The 17266-nt window shown below is 51.4% G+C and overlaps 1 protein-coding gene across 5 annotated transcripts in view; it reads right to left on the reverse strand.

Annotated features, from left to right (window-relative positions):
- LOC142292332 (piwi-like protein 1) overlaps positions 1-17266 on the reverse strand; it is a 177474-nt gene that overhangs the window by 116527 nt on the left and 43681 nt on the right. For 3 of the 5 annotated variants that reach the window (XM_075337635.1, XM_075337633.1, XM_075337634.1), the window contains exons 3-8: positions 16892-17027; positions 15078-15203; positions 13227-13438; positions 12602-12723; positions 11831-11911; positions 10305-10502 (exon numbers count right to left, since the gene is read on the reverse strand). In XM_075337635.1, coding sequence (XP_075193750.1) covers positions 10305-10502; positions 11831-11911; positions 12602-12723; positions 13227-13438; positions 15078-15203; positions 16892-17027 — 875 coding nt within the window. The remainder of the gene's footprint in view (positions 1-10304; positions 10503-11830; positions 11912-12601; positions 12724-13226; positions 13439-15077; positions 15204-16891; positions 17028-17266) is intronic. The other 2 variants (XM_075337636.1, XM_075337637.1) reach the window with 2 other exon arrangements.

Below are 17266 nucleotides of genomic sequence, written 5' to 3' on the forward strand. Positions count from 1 at the left end.
GTCCGGCGCACTAACACACCCAGCAGTGCTGGAAAGTGTCTGGCACAAGCGCTCCATGCCCGGCGCACTAACACACCCAGCGGTGCTGGAAAGTGTATGGCACAAGCGCTCCATGCGCAATAGTCCCCGGCGCACTAACACACCCAGCAGTGCTGCAATGTGTGTGGCACCAGCGCTCCATGCGCTGTCCCCACGGGGACACAGAGTACCTCACAGTAGCAGGGCCTTGTCCCTGACGATACCCGGCTCCTATCCAGCAGATTCCCAGGGGCTGCGGAGGGAGCACGGTCCCAGTGCCTGGAGACCGATCCGGGCCCCACTTCACCCAGAGCCCATTAAGGGATGGGGAAGGAAAGAAGGGAATTTTGTTTACTTACCGTAAATTCCTTTTCTTCTAGCTCCAATTGGGAGACCCAGACAATTGGGTGTATAGCTATTGCCTCCGGAGGCCACACAAAGTATTACACTTAAAAGTGTAAGGCCCCTCCCCTTCTGGCTATACACCCCCAGTGGGATCACTGGCTCACCAGTTTTAGTGCCAAAGCAAGAAGGAGGAAAGCCAATAACTGGTTTAAAGACCAATTCAATCCGAGGAAACATCGGAGAACTGAACCATACCACATGAACAACATGTGTACCCGAAAAAACAGAAAAACCCCGAGAAAACAGGGCGGGTGCTGGGTCTCCCAATTGGAGCTAGAAGAAAAGGAATTTACGGTAAGTAAACAAAATTCCCTTCTTCTTTTTCGCTCCTAATTGGGAGACCCAGACAATTGGGACGTCCAAAAGCAGTCCCTGGGTGGGTAAAAGAATACCTCGTGATAGGGCCGTCAAACAGCCCTTTCCTACAGGTGGGCAATCGCCGCCTGAAGGACTTATCTACCTAGGCTGGCGTCTGCCGAAGCGTAGGTATGCACCTGAAAATGCTTGGTAAAAGTATGCAGACTCAATCAGGTAGGTGCCTGACACACCTGCTGAGCCGTAGCCTGGTGCCGTAATGCCCAGGATGCACCCACGGCTCTGGTAGAATGGGCCTTCAGCCTTGAGAGAACCAGAAGCCCAGTAGAACTGTAGGTTTCAAGAATTGGTTCCTCGATCCCCCGAGCCAGGGTGGATTCAGAAGCTTGCGACTGTTTACGCCGACCAGCGACAAGGACAAAGAGTGCATCCGGGTGGCGCAGGAGCGCCATGCGGGAAGTAGAACCTGAGTGCTGTCACCAGAACCAACAGATGCAAATCCTTCCGAAATTGATGGACTGGACGAGGACACAAAGAAGGTGAGGTGATATCCTGATTGATATGAAAGTGGGATACCACCTTAGGGAGAAATTCCGGAATCGGACGCAGAACTACCCTGTCCTGGTGAAGGACCAGGAAGGGAGATTTGTATGAGAGCGTTGCTAGCTCGGAAACTCTCCTAAGAGACGAGACCGTTACTAGAAGGCCACTTCCCGAGAAAAGCGGGAAGGGAGACCTCTTTCAAAGGCTCGAAAGGCGGCATCTGGAGAGCAATTAGAACCTTGTTCAGATCCCAGGGCTCTAACGGCCGCCTGTACGGAGTGCTGAGAAGACAAACTCCCCGTAGGAACGTGCGTACCTGAGGAAGTCGTTTCTGAAAAAATACAGATAGCGCTGAGACTTGTCCCTAAAGGGAACTGAGCGACAACCCTTTTTCCAACCTAGATTGCAGGAAGGAAGGAAACATAGACGATGCAACCGGCCAGGGAGAAACACCCTGCGCCGAGCACCGAGATAAGAATATCTTCCACGTCCTGTGGTCAATCTTGGCGGACGTTGGTATGCTAGCCTGTCTCATGGTGGCAACCACGTCCTGAGGTAATCCTGACGACACTAGGTTCCAGGACTCAAGCCACACCATCAGGTTGAGGGCCGTAGAATTCAAATGGAAGAATGGCCCTTGAGACAGCCAGTCTGATTGGTCTGGTAGTGCCCCCGGTTAGCCTACCGTGAGGCACCACAGAACCGGGAACCACAACATCCTCGGCCAATCTGTAGCGACGAGGATGGCGCGGCCGCAGTCGGTCCTGATCTAATGCAGCACTCTGGGCAACAATGCCAGAGGTGGCACATAAGGTAGCTGGAACTGCGACCAATGCTGAACTAAGGCGTCTGCCGCCAGAGCTCGATGATTGTGAAACCGTGCCATGAAGCTGGCACATTGTTGTTGTGCCGTGACGCCATTAGATCGACGTCCGGCCTCTGTCAGCGGCGCCAGATCTCCTGAAACCCGTCCGGGTGAAGAGACCATACCTTTTCGGCCACACCCCGGCGACTTAGGAAGTCAGCTTCCTAGTTTTCCACGCCTGGGATGTGAACTGTGGATATGGTGGATGCCGTGTCTTCCACCCACATCAGAACCTGCCGGACTTCCTGGAAGGCTTGCCGGTTGCGCGTTCTTCCTTGGTGGTTGATGTATGCCACCGCTGTGGAGATGTCCGACTGAAGTCGGATTTGCTTGCTTTCCAGCTGCTGTTGGAAGGTTTGTAGGGCAAGATACACTGCTCTGTGTTCAAGAACATTGATCTGAAGGGTGGACTCTTGCTGAGTCCACGTACCCTGAGCGCTGTGGTGGAGAAAAACTGCTCCCCACCCTGATAGACTCGCGTCTGTCGTAACTATCGCCCAGGATGGGGATAGGAAGGACCTTCTTTTTGACCATGAGGTGGGAAGAAGCCACCACCGTAGAGATTCCTTGGCCGCCTGAGAAAGAAAGACGACTCTGTTGAGGGAGGTCGACTCCCCGTCCCATTGGCGGAGAATGTCACATTGTAGTGGACGCAGATGAAACTGCGCGAAAAGAACTGCCTCCATTGCTACCATCTTACGTAGGAAGTGCATGAGGCGTCTTAATGTGTGCGACTGGTTCTTAAAGAAGAGATTGCAGCCCGTAGTGAATGCTGTTTGTCTAGCGGAAGCTTCACTATCGCTGAGAGAGTATGAAACTCCATGCCTAGATATGTTAGCGATAGGGTCGGGGTCGGATCTGACTTTAAAAAGTTGATGATCCACCCAAAACTCTAGAGAGTCTCCAGCGCAACGTTCGGGCAGTGTCGGCATGTTTCCTAAGAGAGTGCCTTGACAAGTAGATCGTCTAAATATGGGATCACAGAGTGACCCTGAGAGTGCAGGACTGTGACTACTGCTGCCCTGACCTTGTCGAAGACCAGTGGGACTGTCGCTAGCCGGAAGGTAGAGCTACGAACAGAAGGTGTTCGTCTCCTATAACGGAGCGTAGAAACGCTAGTGCTCTGGATCAATCGGCACGTGTGGATAAGCATCCTTGATGCCTAATGATGCTAGGAAATCTCCTTGGGACATTGAGGCGATGACATGGCGGAGGGATTTCATCCGGAACCGCCTGGTGTCCACGAGCTTGCTGAGCAGTATTAGATCCAGAACGGGACGGAACGGCCCGTTCTTATAGGCACCGCAAATAATTTGGGGTAAAAACCGTGACCTTGTTCCTGAAGAGGAACGGGGGTCATCACTCTTTCTGCCTATAGAGTGCACCCTGTTTGCAGAAGAGCAGCGGCTCGGCCGGGAGGTGGAGAAGTTCTGAAGAATCGAGTTGGAGGACGAGAAGTGAGCTCTATCCTGTACCCGTGAGACAGAATGTCTCACACCCAACGGTCATTGACCTATGGCAGCTAAATGTCGCCAAGGCGGGAGAGCCTGCTACCGACCGAGGATGCGGAGAGAGGAGGCCGCAAGTCATGAGGAAGCCGCCTTGGAAGCGGGTTTTCAGACTGTCTCTTTTTTGGGCGTGACTGAGCCCGCCAAGAATCTGAGCTCCTCTGATCCTTTTGAGTCCACATTGGACGAGGAAAAATGGGGCCTGCCCGAGCCTCGAAAAGACCGAAAACCCCGACTGCCTCCTGCTCTGTTGGGGTTTGTTGTGTCCGGGCTGAGGAAAGGATGAATCCTTACCCCTGGACTGTTTAATGGTTACATCCAAACGCTCACCAAACAGTCGGTCAGCAGAAAAAGGCAGCTGGTTAAGCACCCTTTTTTGGAAGCAGAATCTGCCTTCCATTCACTTAACGAGCAGACCAGGCTCTGCTTAAAAACACGGAGTAGCGGAGGCTACTGCCGCACGGTTCGCAGAGTCTAGGGCAACCTGAATCGCGTAAGAAACAAATGCAGACATTTGAGAGGTTAAGGATGCCACCTGCGGCACAGATGTACGTGTAACCGTGTCAATCTGTGTAAGACAAGCTGAAATAGCTTGGAGTGCCCCAAGGGTGAGAATGCTGGAGCCAACGGTGCGCCGACAGCCTCATAGATGGATTTAGACCAGAGATCCATCTGTCTGTCAGTGGCATCTTTAAGTGCAGCTCCATCTCCCACTGCAACTATGGATCTAGCTACAAGCCTGGAGATTGGAGGATGCCGCTTGGGACACTGGGTCCAGTCCTTGACCACGTCAGGGGGCAGGGATAACGTGTATCCTAAGCCGTTTGGAGAAGCGCATATCTGGATAAGTGTGGTGTTCCTGGACTGCCTCTCTGAAGGCAGAGTGGTCCAGAAAAATACGTGAAGCTGACTCCTCCACTGGAGGAGCTGGGTGAGAAATAACCAACATTCTATTGATGGACGCTATAAGATTATTCACTATGGCGTCACCATTAGGTGTATCCAGATTGAGAGCGGTCTCAGGATCAGAATCCTGAGCCGCTACTTCCGCCTCATTACACAGAGAGTCCTTCTGCTAGGACCCTGATGAAACCGAGGGCCGCTCATAGTGAGCCCGCTTAGGCTGTCTGGGACTGACGTCTGTGCAGAGCCGTGACTCTGGGATGCGTGTGACATTCCCGGAGCTGTTAGTTGTTCACACTGAGGGGGGCCATGGATCAATGATTCAACAGTGCCCATGTTGTGAGAGACATGTCCGGACTGCTAGGCTTCTAGTATCATAGCCATAGTCCCAGAAAATCTGTCAGTAAATACTGCAGACACCGTCCTCATCCTCTGGCCATTAGCAGAGACTCCGGCTGAGTTGGATATAATGGGGGTCTATGTAACCTGCCGGCCGTATAGCCGTACATGCTGTACCGGCTGCATGGAAAACATGTGGTTCTGCACCTTTGTTTTACACAGAGAATATGCTGATAACTCCTCCGCACAATCCAGGAGGGTATATACAACGTGCGACCAAACAGTGCAATGTATATAGTACAAGCATATCTATAAGTGCACTTCTGCACTAGTGGGGTTAGCACCACAGGTGCTGCTTAACGCCTGTTGCAGCGATTGTGTGACTATCAGAATGCCAGGGTCTTCCACACTTGTCTCTGTATCGTACAGAAACTGACACTAATGGCTGCCGGCGTCCTTGTAGAGAAGGAAGCCGTGGGCGTGCCTGAGAAAGTGCGGGAATCCGGTTTCACAGTGCACACAGTGAGAGGGGTGGAGTATGCAAAACATACTCCAGCTCTCAGCGCTGCTGTGCTATGCAGCGTCACGCCCCTACCCTGACTGTCAGGCCTGTGGGCGGTAACGAAGGGAGACTAGGCCCAGAAGCCGGGGACTCGAGTTAATAAGCGCGGCCGGCATATCAGTGCTGGCCGGCGCGGAAGTCCCCGGCGCACCACAAATCCCAGCGGCGCCTTAAATAAAAATGGCAGCGGCGGTTAGCGCGGTAGTCACCCAATACACTAACACACCCAGCAACGCTGTGGTGTGCGATGGCACTAGTGCGGACAGCGCCGCTGTCCCTGGCGCACTAACACACCCAGCAGTGCTGCCGTGTGTCTGCGCGGTCCCCACAGGGACACAGAGTACCTCCATGTAGCAGGGCCATGTCCCTGAAGATACTCCGCTCCATGTCCAGCAGATACCAGGGGCTGTGGATGGAGCACGGCCTCAGTGCCTGGAGACCGATAGAATCCCACTTCACCCAGAGCCCTGTAAAAAGGGATGGGGAAGGAAGCAGCATGTGGGCTCCAGCCGCCGTACCCGCAATGGGTACCTCAACCTTAACAAACACCTCCGACATGAAGTGGGGTGAGAAGGGAGCATGCTGGGGGCCCTAGTATGGGCCCTCTTTTCTTCCATCCGACATAGTCAGCAGCTGCTGCTGACTAAACAGTGGAGCTATGCGTGGATGTGTTGCCTCCTTCGCACAAAGCACAAAACTGGTGAGCCAGTGATCCCACTGGGGGTGTATAGCCAGAAGGGGAGGGGCCTTACACTTTTTAGTGTAATGCTTTGTGTGGCCTCCGGAGGCAATAGCTATACACCCAATTGTCAAAACAATTGTCTGGGTCTCCCAATTAGGAGCGAAAAAGAAAGTCTGCTTCCCAGTTTTCTACGCCCGGGATGTGAACTGCGGATATGGTGGAGGCTGTGGCTTCCACCCACAGCAGAATCCGCCGGACTTCCTGGAAGGCTTGCCGACTGCGTGTGCCGCCTTGATGGTTGATGTATGCCACCGCTGTGGAGTTGTCCGACTGAATTCGGATCTGCTTGCCTTCCAGCCACGGCTGGAACGCCTTTAGGGCGAGATACACTGCCCTTATCTCCAGAACATTGATCTGAAGGGAGGACTCTGTCTGAGTCCAAGTACCCTGAGCCCTGTGGTGGAGAAAAACCGCTCCCCACCCTGACAGGCTCGCGTCCGTCGTGACCACCGCCCAGGATGGGGGTAGGAAGGATTTCCCCTTCGACAGAGAAGTGGGGAGAAGCCACCACTGAAGGGAAGCTTTGGCTGCCCGCGAAAGGGAGACGTTCCTGTCGAGGGACGTCGACTTCCTGTCCCATTTGCGGAGAATGTCCCATTGAAGAGGACGCAGATGAAACTGCGCAAAAGGGACTGCCTCCATTGCTGCTACCATCTTCCCTAGGAAGTGCATGAGGCGCCTCAGGGGGTGTGACTGGCCTTGAAGGAGAGAGTGCACCCCTGTCTGTAGTGAACGCTGTTTGTCCAGCGGAAGTTTCACTATCGCTGAGAGGGTATGAAACTCCATGCCAAGATATGTCAGTGATTGGGCCGGTGTCAGATTTGACTTTGGAAAATTGATGATCCACTCGAAGCTCTGGAGAGTCTCCAGAGCAATGTTCAGGCTGTGTTGGCATGCCACCCGAGAGGGGGCCTTGACAAGCAGATCGTCTAAGTAAGGGATCACCGAGTGTCCTTGAGAGTGTAGGACTGCTACCACTGTTGCCATGACCTTGGTGAAAACCCGTGGGGCTGTCGCCAGGCCGAAAGGCAGTGCCACGAACTGAAGGTGTTCGTTCCCTATGGCGAAACGCAGGAAGCGCTGATGCTCTGGTGCAATCGGTACGTGGAGATAAGCATCTTTGATGTCGATTGATGCTAGGAAATCTCCTTGGGACATTGAGGCGATGACGGAGCGGAGCGATTCCATCCGGAACCGCCTGGTTTTTACATGTTTGTTGAGCAGTTTGAGGTCCAGAACAGGACGGAAGGATCCGTCTTTTTTCGGCACCACGAACAAGTTGGAGTAAAAACCGTGACCCTGCTGCTGAAGAGGAACAGGGATCACCACTCCTTCCGCCTTCAGCGTGCACACCGCCTGCAGAAGAGCATCGGCTCTCTCGGGGGGCGGAGATGTTCTGAAGAATCGAGTCGGAGGACGAGAGCTGAACTCTATCCTGTAACCGTGAGACAGAATGTCTCTCACCCATCGGTCTTTTACCTGTGGCAGCCAGGTGTCGCAAAAGCGGGAGAGCCTGCCACCGACCGAGGATGCGGTGTGAGGAGACTGAAATTCATGAGGAGGCCGCTTTGGGAGCGGTTCCTCCGGCGGTCTTTTTAGGGCGTGCCTTAGACCGCCATGATCGGAGTTCCTCTGATCCTTCTGAGGCCCTTTGGACGAGGAGAATTGAGACCTGCCCGCGGTCCGAAAGGACCGAAACCTCGATTGTACCTTTCGTGGTTGAGGTCTGTTTGGTTTGGCCTGGGGTAAGGATGAGTCCTTTCCCTTGGATTGTTTAATGATTTCATCCAATTTCTCGCCAAACAGGCGGCCGCCAGAAAATGGCAAACAGGTTAAGAACTTTTTGGAAGCAGAGTCTGCCTTCCATTCACGTAGCCACATGGCCCTGCGTATTGCTACCGAATTGGCGGATGCTACCGCCGTACGGCTCGCAGAGTCCAGGACAGCATTAATGGCGTAGGACGCAAACGCCGACGCCTGAGTGGTTAAGGGCATCACTTGCGGAGCAGATGAACGTGTGACCGTATTAATCTGCGCATGACAAGCTGAGATAGCTTGGAGTGCCCATACGGCTGCGAATGCTGGAGCACAAGACGCGCCGATAGCTTCATAGATGGATTTCAACCATAGTTCCATCTGTCTGTCAGTGGCATCTTTGAGTGAAGCCCCATCTTCCACTGCAACTATGGATCTAGCCGCCAGTCTGGAGATTGGAGGATCCACCTTAGGACACTGAGCCCAGCCCTTGACAACATCAGGGGAGAAGGGATAACGTGTGTCCTTAAGGCGCTTGGAAAAACGCTTGTCTGGACAAGCCCGGTGTTTCTGGATTGCCTCTCTGAAGTCAGAGTGATCCAGAAACGTACTCATTGTACGCTTGGGAAACCTGAAACGGAATTTCTCCTGAGAAGCTGACTCCTCCATTGTAGGAGCTGGGGGAGAAATATCCAATACCTGATTGATGGTCGCTATAAGATCATTCACTATGGCGTCACCTTCAGGTGTATCTAGGTTGAGAGCGATCTCAGGATTCTTAGCAGACCATTTATCCATAGTCTCAGACAGTTTGTCAGCAAATACTGCAAACTCCGTCCCTGTCACCTGGACAGTGGTAGCAGGTGGCTCCACCTGGGCCACCAGTGGCAGAGGCTCCGGCTGAGTAAGAGCCACAGGGGCCGAGCATTGCACACAATGCGGGTCAGTGGAACCTGCCGGTAGGATAGCCGCACATGAGGTACAGGTTGCAAAGTAAGCCTGTGCTTTGGCACCCTTGCTTTTTGCGGACGACATGCTGTTGTCTCCTCTGATACAATCCAGGAGGATATATAGCCAAAAATCAACAGTGCGACCATACAGTGTAATGTATAGCATATAAGCATATATATATATATATACACTTCGGCACTCAGTGGGGCCAGCACCACAGGTGCTGCTTACCGACCGCTCAAAGCGGTTGTGTGATCATCAGATTCCCTGCCTGAGCCTCCCTGTTGTCCTCTCCGGTCTGAAGTGCTGACAGGAATGGCTGCCGGCGTTCTGTGGAGAGGAGGGGGCCGTGGGCGTGCCCTTGAAAAGTGCGGGAATCTAGTGCCCCACTGTGCTGAGTGAGGGGGGAGGAGGATACTAGGTATGCTCCAGCCCTCAGCACTGCCGTCCTGTGCAGCGTCCCGCCCTTCCCCTGACTGGCAGGCCTGTGGGCGGGAATAAGCGAAACTAGGCCGCAAAAGCCGGGGACTAAAGTTATAAGCGCGGCCGGCAAATAAGCACGGCCGGCGCGGTAGTCCCCGGCGCACTAACACCCCCGGCAGTGCTGCAGTGTGTGTGACACAAGCGATCCATACGCGGTCCCCACGGGGACACAGAGTACCTCACAGTTGCAGGGCCTTGTCCCTGACGATACTCAGCTCCAGTCCAGCAGAATCCCCAGGGGCTGCGGAGGGAGCACGGTCCCAGTGCCTGGAGACCGATTAGGATCCCACTTCACCCAGAGCCCTGAAAGGGATGGGGAAGGAAAACAGCATGTGGCTCCTGCCTATGTACCCGCAATGGGTACCTCAACCTTAACAACACCGCCGACCAGAGTGGGGTGAGAAGGGAGCATGCTGGGGGCCCTGTTATGGGCCCTCTTTTCTTCCATCCGACCTAGTCAGCAGCTGCTGCTGACTAAGATGTGGAACTATGCGTGGATGTCTGCCTCCTTCGCACAAAGCATAAAAACTGAGGAGCCCGTGATGCACGGGGGGTGTATAGGCAGAAGGGGAGGGGCTTTACACTTTTAAGTGTAATACTTTGTGTGGCCTCCGGAGGCAGAAGCTATACACCCAATTGTCTGGGTCTCCCAATGGAGCGACAAAGAAAAAAAAAATTACGCGTTTCCCTGAAAATAAGACATTTTTTGCCCCTAAAAAATGCGCTAGGGTTTATTTTTGGGGGACACACACTAGTTGGGGGCAAACTTGCACAAAAAAAAAATAAATTAAAAAATACATAAGCATATTTTCTTATTACTGTAAAATCAGGAACAAAAAGTTCTTATTCTATAAAAGTGACTTTATGCCTTGGCCAAGAAATCCGCGGGTCACGAGGTGGCGCTGCGGCTCTTACTTGGTGAGCACGATCTGCCCGACCAGCTCTTTGGTGGTGGCGTCCTGGAACCTCTGAGGGCCACACGAGGAATAGATGCTGCTCATTATGTCGTGCACAGTCTCGTTCCGGAGGACTTTGTGGCTGACATCAATGCTCAGCATGATGCTGGATTCATACTGGATGATGGAGGTGGAAAAGCCCGGCCAGATGGAGAGTCTGATGGAGGCAGGACGGAGGGGAGAAACCCCGAAACATGAGAAATACAAGAGCCGAACAAATCCAGAAAGCAACGGCATGGTACTTACACAACGCAGAATTATTCTGTGTCTACATACATTATCCTGACTTACACCCCAGAGCTGCACTCGCTATTCTGCTGGTGCAGTCACTGTGTACATACATTACTGATCCTCAGTTACCTCCTGTATTATACTCCAGAGCTGCACTCACTATTCTGCTGGTGCAGTCACTGTGTACATACATTACATTACTGATCCTGAGTTACCTCCTGTATTATACTCCAGAGCAGCACTCACTATTCTGCTGGTGCAGTCACTGTGTACATACATTACATTACTGATCCTCAGTTACATCCTGTATTATACTCCAGAGCTGCACTCACTATTCTGCTGGTGCAGTCACTGTGTACATACATTACATTACTGATCCTGAGTTACCTCCTGTATTATACTCCATAGCTGCACTCACTATTCTGCTGGTGCAGTCACTGTGTACATACATTACATTACTGATCCTGAGTTACCTCCTGTATTATACTCCAGAGCTGCGCTCACTATTCTGCTGGTGCAGTCACTGTGTACATACATTACTGATCCTGAGTTACCTCCTGTATTATACCCCAGAGCTGCACTCACTATTCTGCTGGTGCAGTCACTGTGTACATACATTACATTACTGATCCTGAGTTACATCCTGTATTATACTCCAGAGCTGCACTCACTATTCTGCTGGTGCAGTCACTGTGTACATACATTACATTACTGATCCTGAGTTACCTCCTGTATTATACTCCAGAGCAGCACTCACTATTCTGCTGGTGCAGTCACTGTGTACATACATTACATTACTGATCCTCAGTTACATCCTGTATTATACTCCAGAGCTGCACTCACTATTCTGCTGGTGCAGTCACTGTGTACATACATTACATTACTGATCCTGAGTTACCTCCTGTATTATACCCCAGAGCTGCACTCACTATTCTGCTGGTGCAGTCACTGTGTACATACATTACATTACTGATCCTGAGTTACCTCCTGTATTATTCTCCAGAGCTGCACTCACTATTCTGCTGGTGCAGTCACTGTGTACATACATTACATTACTGATCCTGAGTTACCTCCTGTATTATACTCCAGAGCTGCACTCACTATTCTGCTGGTGCAGTCACTGTGTACATACATTACATTACTGATCCTGAGTTACCTCCTGTATTATACTCCAGAGCTGCACTCCCTGTTGTACATTACTTATCCCAACTTATATCCTGGTACATGTATACACAGTTTTGCTTAGCACGTTACCGGTGAGCTCTGACTTCCGTTGCATCCTTCGGGTTGTAATAGTTGCGTCCTATCTGCTTCATGTCCATTATCCTCAGAATTCTAGAGGGTGGGGGAGAAAACAAGCGCTGGTCAGCTCTGGAGGCGCCGGACGTCCATGACACCAGCAGTGATAGAGCGGATGTGGGAAAACAGTGGAAGATGAGGCGACCTCGGAAAGCAAGAGACAGCTCTGGGGCTGACAATCGCCTCCTCGAAGATCTGACACCAGCCGAGACCTGGAGCCTGCGCTCCTCTGTACCTGCCGCAGCGTCACGGCTACAGGACGGTCCCTACACTGTAGCAGCCGGCGGCTCCCAATTTTCCCGCTGTGGCCAGTGGGTCTCAAAAATAATTCACTGGTACGTTACAGCAGGACCCCGACTGTAGACTATAGAATTACCTGTATGTTTAAAGGCTTCTCCTAAAACATTAGGCTATCCCATTACTGATAGCTGGGGTCCTGCCGGCTGGGGAGAAGGTCCAGATGCACACCTCCACCTCCGCTGCATCCAAGTTGGGCTCTGCACAGCCCAGATTCAGGATTGTGAGGGTGCCCACTGCATGGGGAAGGGGCATAACTTAATATTCTGGGATTAACCCTGTTAAAGCCAGTAATCTTACAGCCGAGGCGTCTGACGGGGTAGGAGAGGAGGACATGGTGATCTGATCACCACCATAGTCAGCCGGCATTCAGGACGTTCTCCTAAACATCAGATGGTACCAATAATGTAAAAAGCGGCAGCTGCCGACCTCCGGAAAATGATGTTGTAGAAATGGAAGCAGGTCGGGGACGTCGGTGGAAGCTCGTTGGTCAAGGTGATGGTTAGTCGCACGTTCTCTCCATTGCGAGTTTGGCTGAACACCTCGGTGACCTTCAAAAAACAAAAAAGTACGAAAAAAATCAAATTGCTACTACAGGGTGTGCAGAGCCCCGGGGAAGCCAGGCGCGGCCCACAGACAGCCCCGGGGAAGCCAGGCGCGGCCCACAGACAGCCCCGGGGAAGCCAGGCGCGGCCCACAGACAGCCCCGGGGAAGCCAGGCGCGGCCCACAGACAGCCCCGGGGAAGCCAGGCGCGGCCCACAGACAGCCCCGGGGAAGCCAGGCGCGGCCCACAGACAGCCCCGGGGAAGCCAGGCGCGGCCCACAGACAGCCCCGGGGAAGCCAGGCGCGGCCCACAGACAGCCCCGGGGAAGCCAGGCGCGGCCCACAGACAGCCCCGGGGAAGCCAGGCACGGCCCACAGACAGCCCCGGGGAAGCCAGGCACGGCCCAGAGCCCCGCGACCCAGACAGTAATGCCACTTTGTAGACACAAGAGGATCCAACTGGTTCCTCCTCTCCACCAATAACCCTCTGTCCTTGGTATGACTTTACCTTATTCAGTCTTTTTGGTAAAAACAACACCGTTCCATCAAAGGCCCGCGCCTTCCCAATGGTTTCTTCGTGCTGATACAGGAGGGCATGCCGCAAACGCTTGGACTCCATGGAAGGGTTGAAGTCGATGTGATACTGGTACAGCGCCCACTGGGGCCGGGACACCAGCCTGATGTGGTTGGTCAAAAGCTGAATTTTGGCTCCAGTGCTGCCTGCGGATAGTAATGGTAGTGGCGAGATGTTATCATTTCTCCGCGGATACACTTGTTTTCTTACACACTTCATACAGCGGCTCACAAGGGTCATCGTGAGGGGATCTCCACCATTAATATTAGCGGGCGTTTACTGGCCGAGCTCTGGAACGCCGACACGGGAAACTCTACCAGGCCGAACACAGAACCGGAATAGGCAGAAGACAGGAGGCACAGACCTTCCTATAGAAAGGCTCCAGTCACCCGGCAGAGGTCGGTGACCAGAGCGGCACTGTTTATCCTTTTAAGAGGCAATACTCAGGAATTATATTTTTTTTTAGTCGTAGAAAACTTTTTGTCAAGCTCAGGAGTTGCAGAGGCGGACACACGGCCATCCAGACTTCCACAAATAAGCAAAAGGAAGAGGATTTACAAAGGATCCTTATTATTACTGTGACGCCCTGGACCCCAGGGGTCACAGGTAACAACACCCACCACATTACACACACACACCCCCATCCCCTGTGAGGACACACCCGTCACCCAGAAGGGAGACCTGATGCCTCCCTCAGGGCCAGTAGGGCACACCAGGTGGGCGGAGTCAGGCAGAAAGACACGCCCACCGAGGAGACTACTGTCCTGAGGCAGGAAATACAAACAAATGAAGATGTATAGTGACAGTGACAGGAGGTGTAGAGGAGTAAAGCTGTCAGGGACCCGGGTTGGAGCCTGGGATCCCCGTAACGTCAGGCAGGCAGACGGTGGTGGCCGTCTGCAGGAGTACCAGTACAGTAACCGGCAGAACCGTAGGGACCGGGCCAGGGTTGGAGCCCGCCGGCCCTGAACCGGGGAGTCAATCATGTACCGGAGCACCAGAAACTGGGTACTCAGACCCCGTCCTAGCTTAGAAGCCACTGAGTAAAGGCAAATTAACTGATTGCTGTCTGGACCTCACGGGTTCATCCACACCCAAAGTCCCGAAAGAAGGCAACAGCCCACAGATACCGGGTGAGAGCCACCGCCAAGGGCCAAACACCCGACGGGCCAGCGCCTGCGGGCAACAGAGGGCTCCTCCGGCAGCTAAACGCCGGGGAGCGGGCTACCACTGTCCAGGCAGGGAAGCCGAAAAACCACAACAAGAGGTGCAAGGGAAAGGGGCCACCATCAACTCCACAGGGGACACAAGCAGCCGGCTGCGGGACCCGACCATACCCGAACTTTGGTTTACCAGTGACTCTGAGTTTGAATTAATAGGGAGTACACCAGTGCCATCCGCTGCACAACACCACACCGCAGTACGGCACCTTGCACCCCGACAACATCATCGCCCGTCCCACCGGGCCCCGGGACACACCGCTCCTACCCACGGAGGGGCTAACATATAGGCTGCGCCTTCAACACCGATCCCGGGAGCCCCCTTCACTCCAGCCGCAGCAGTGGTGCATCCCCTCACAACGACCCGTGGGTGGCGTCACGACCCGTCCAACGACAACGCGGCCCCGGCTGCGAACCTCGTCCCACACCACCACCACCCCACTGCCTCCCCTTAACAGAGCGACATGGCCCCCGGTCCGGAGGCGCTCGTGCTACCGACAACCCGAGCCCGGACCTCGAGCGGCTCGGCCCGGCAAGCGGAGCCCCTCTCAGGGCGGTACATTACCAACTTTCGATGCTTTCACATGCTCTATGGTCTGCCGGGTGTTCACCCCGAGGTCATGGAAGTCGCGCCTGCGGCCGCCCCGCTCCCCGATGGCCATTTCTGCAACTCCAGCGGAGATCTGAAGAACTGAACGAGCAAAGAAGAAAAAAAAAAAAAAAAAAAAAAAAAAAAAAAAAGGGGTTTGTTAGACTATTAGATATAAAAGGGCCCATCCCAAATCGGGGGAAACAATATGCCTCACCCCCAACTGCACATCAGAGCCAACTAATATGCATACAAATTTTTTTTTTTTTTTCTCTTTACACACAACCTTCATTTTTGTATTAGGAAAAAGATGGGAGGGTGTAAATTCTAACTTCTAGTTAATATATATTTTAAATAATATATATTAAAAAAAAAAAATAATAATTTTAGTTCAAGCCTTTAAGATAAAAAGTGTATGTAATTATATATATATATATATATATATATATATATATATATATATATATATATATATATATATATATATATATATATATATATATATATATATATTTTTTTTTTTTAAACACACGCTTTTCACTCAAATCTTCATTTAAAAAAATATATATTTTTTTTTTTACACTGTACCTACATTTTTCTATTGGGAAAAAGATGGGAGGGTGTGAATTCAAACTTTTAGTTATATTAATTTATATATATTTAAATTTTTTAATTCAAACTGTTGAGGATGAGGCTACAATGGGTCTCTTAAGGTCTGACTGCCGTGTTCAGATTATAAGGTCATGTGTGCACTTTGAGAATAAAATAAGCCCAACCTGCGATATGATTGGACTATATTTTGTCTACACCCTTTTCTTATCTATAACTATAACGTTTTCTGAACAATAAACTGAGACGGAATTCTCTGGCGTCTCTCATGGAGCAGATTCATATCTGACTCGTAGTCCGTTATTTTATTCTCAAAGTGCACACATGACCTTATAATCTGAACACGGCAGTCAGACCTTAAGAGACCCATTGTAGTCTCATCCTCAACAGTTTGAATTAAAAAATTTAAATATATATAAATATAACTAAAAGTTTGAATTCACACCCTCCCATCTTTTTCCCAATACAAAAATGTAGGTACAGTAAAAAAAAAAAAATATATATAGAATATATATATATATTTATTTTACTGTCCACCTACTTTTGGACCACCCTGTGTATGTAATTATATATGTGTGTGTGTGTGTGTGTGTGTATGTAATTGTGTGTGTGTGTGTGTGTGTGTGTGTGTGTGTGTGTGTATGTATGTATGTATGTATGTATGTGTGTATATATATATATACACACACACATACATACATACATACATACATACACACATACACACACACACACACACACACACACACACACAATTACATACACACACACACACACACACATATATAATTACATACACAGGGTGGTCCAAAAGTAGGTGGACAGTAAAATAAATATATATATATTACATATATATATTTTTTTTTTAAGGTTTTGTAACACTCTTTCCCTTAAGCCACATCCCTAAGACCCCCGGACAAGCTCTGGTGGTCAGATTTCCTCAGTCAGTTTACCAGTTATGTATATTAGATTTTATGACAGGGTATTGATCCAGGGAACTAGTCTGATTGCCGGATGTGGACGAAGGAAGGACATTTTTTCCCCATTGGAGCTTATTTGACACATTGGGGTTTTTTTGCCTTCCTCTGGATCAACATGTTAGGCTACGGGTTGAACTAGATGGACTTAGAGTCTCCCTTCAACCTTAAAAACTATGAAACTGGCACATTATAGACAGTCACCCTCGGGTGATGATCTCTCCGCTGCTGGCGGTCCTCTCTGGCGCCCTCTTCCGACAAGTGAAGGCTCCGGTGGTGCTCGCTCCTGTGGGGGGCGCTGTGCTCTGACGGCCGGCGGGGGGGCTTGCGGAGGCGGCTGCTGTGCATTCAGGAGAAAAACCCAATATAATTAAAATAAATAAATCAATATGATATAACAATTTTCCTAAACATTGGTCCACACTTCTACCCTCATGTCTCACTGCTGCAATGCATTGTGGGAGATGTACTGCGCCCATCATTCACCCCCAGGGCTGACAATCAGGGGTCATGGAGCACGATGTCCATTCCCACAGCCGGGGGGCTGACATTCAGCCTTACATGGAGGACAGCACATGA

The sequence above is a fragment of the Anomaloglossus baeobatrachus genome, chromosome 2, assembly GCF_048569485.1.
Source record: "Anomaloglossus baeobatrachus isolate aAnoBae1 chromosome 2, aAnoBae1.hap1, whole genome shotgun sequence".
Lineage (NCBI taxonomy): Eukaryota > Metazoa > Chordata > Amphibia > Anura > Aromobatidae > Anomaloglossus > Anomaloglossus baeobatrachus.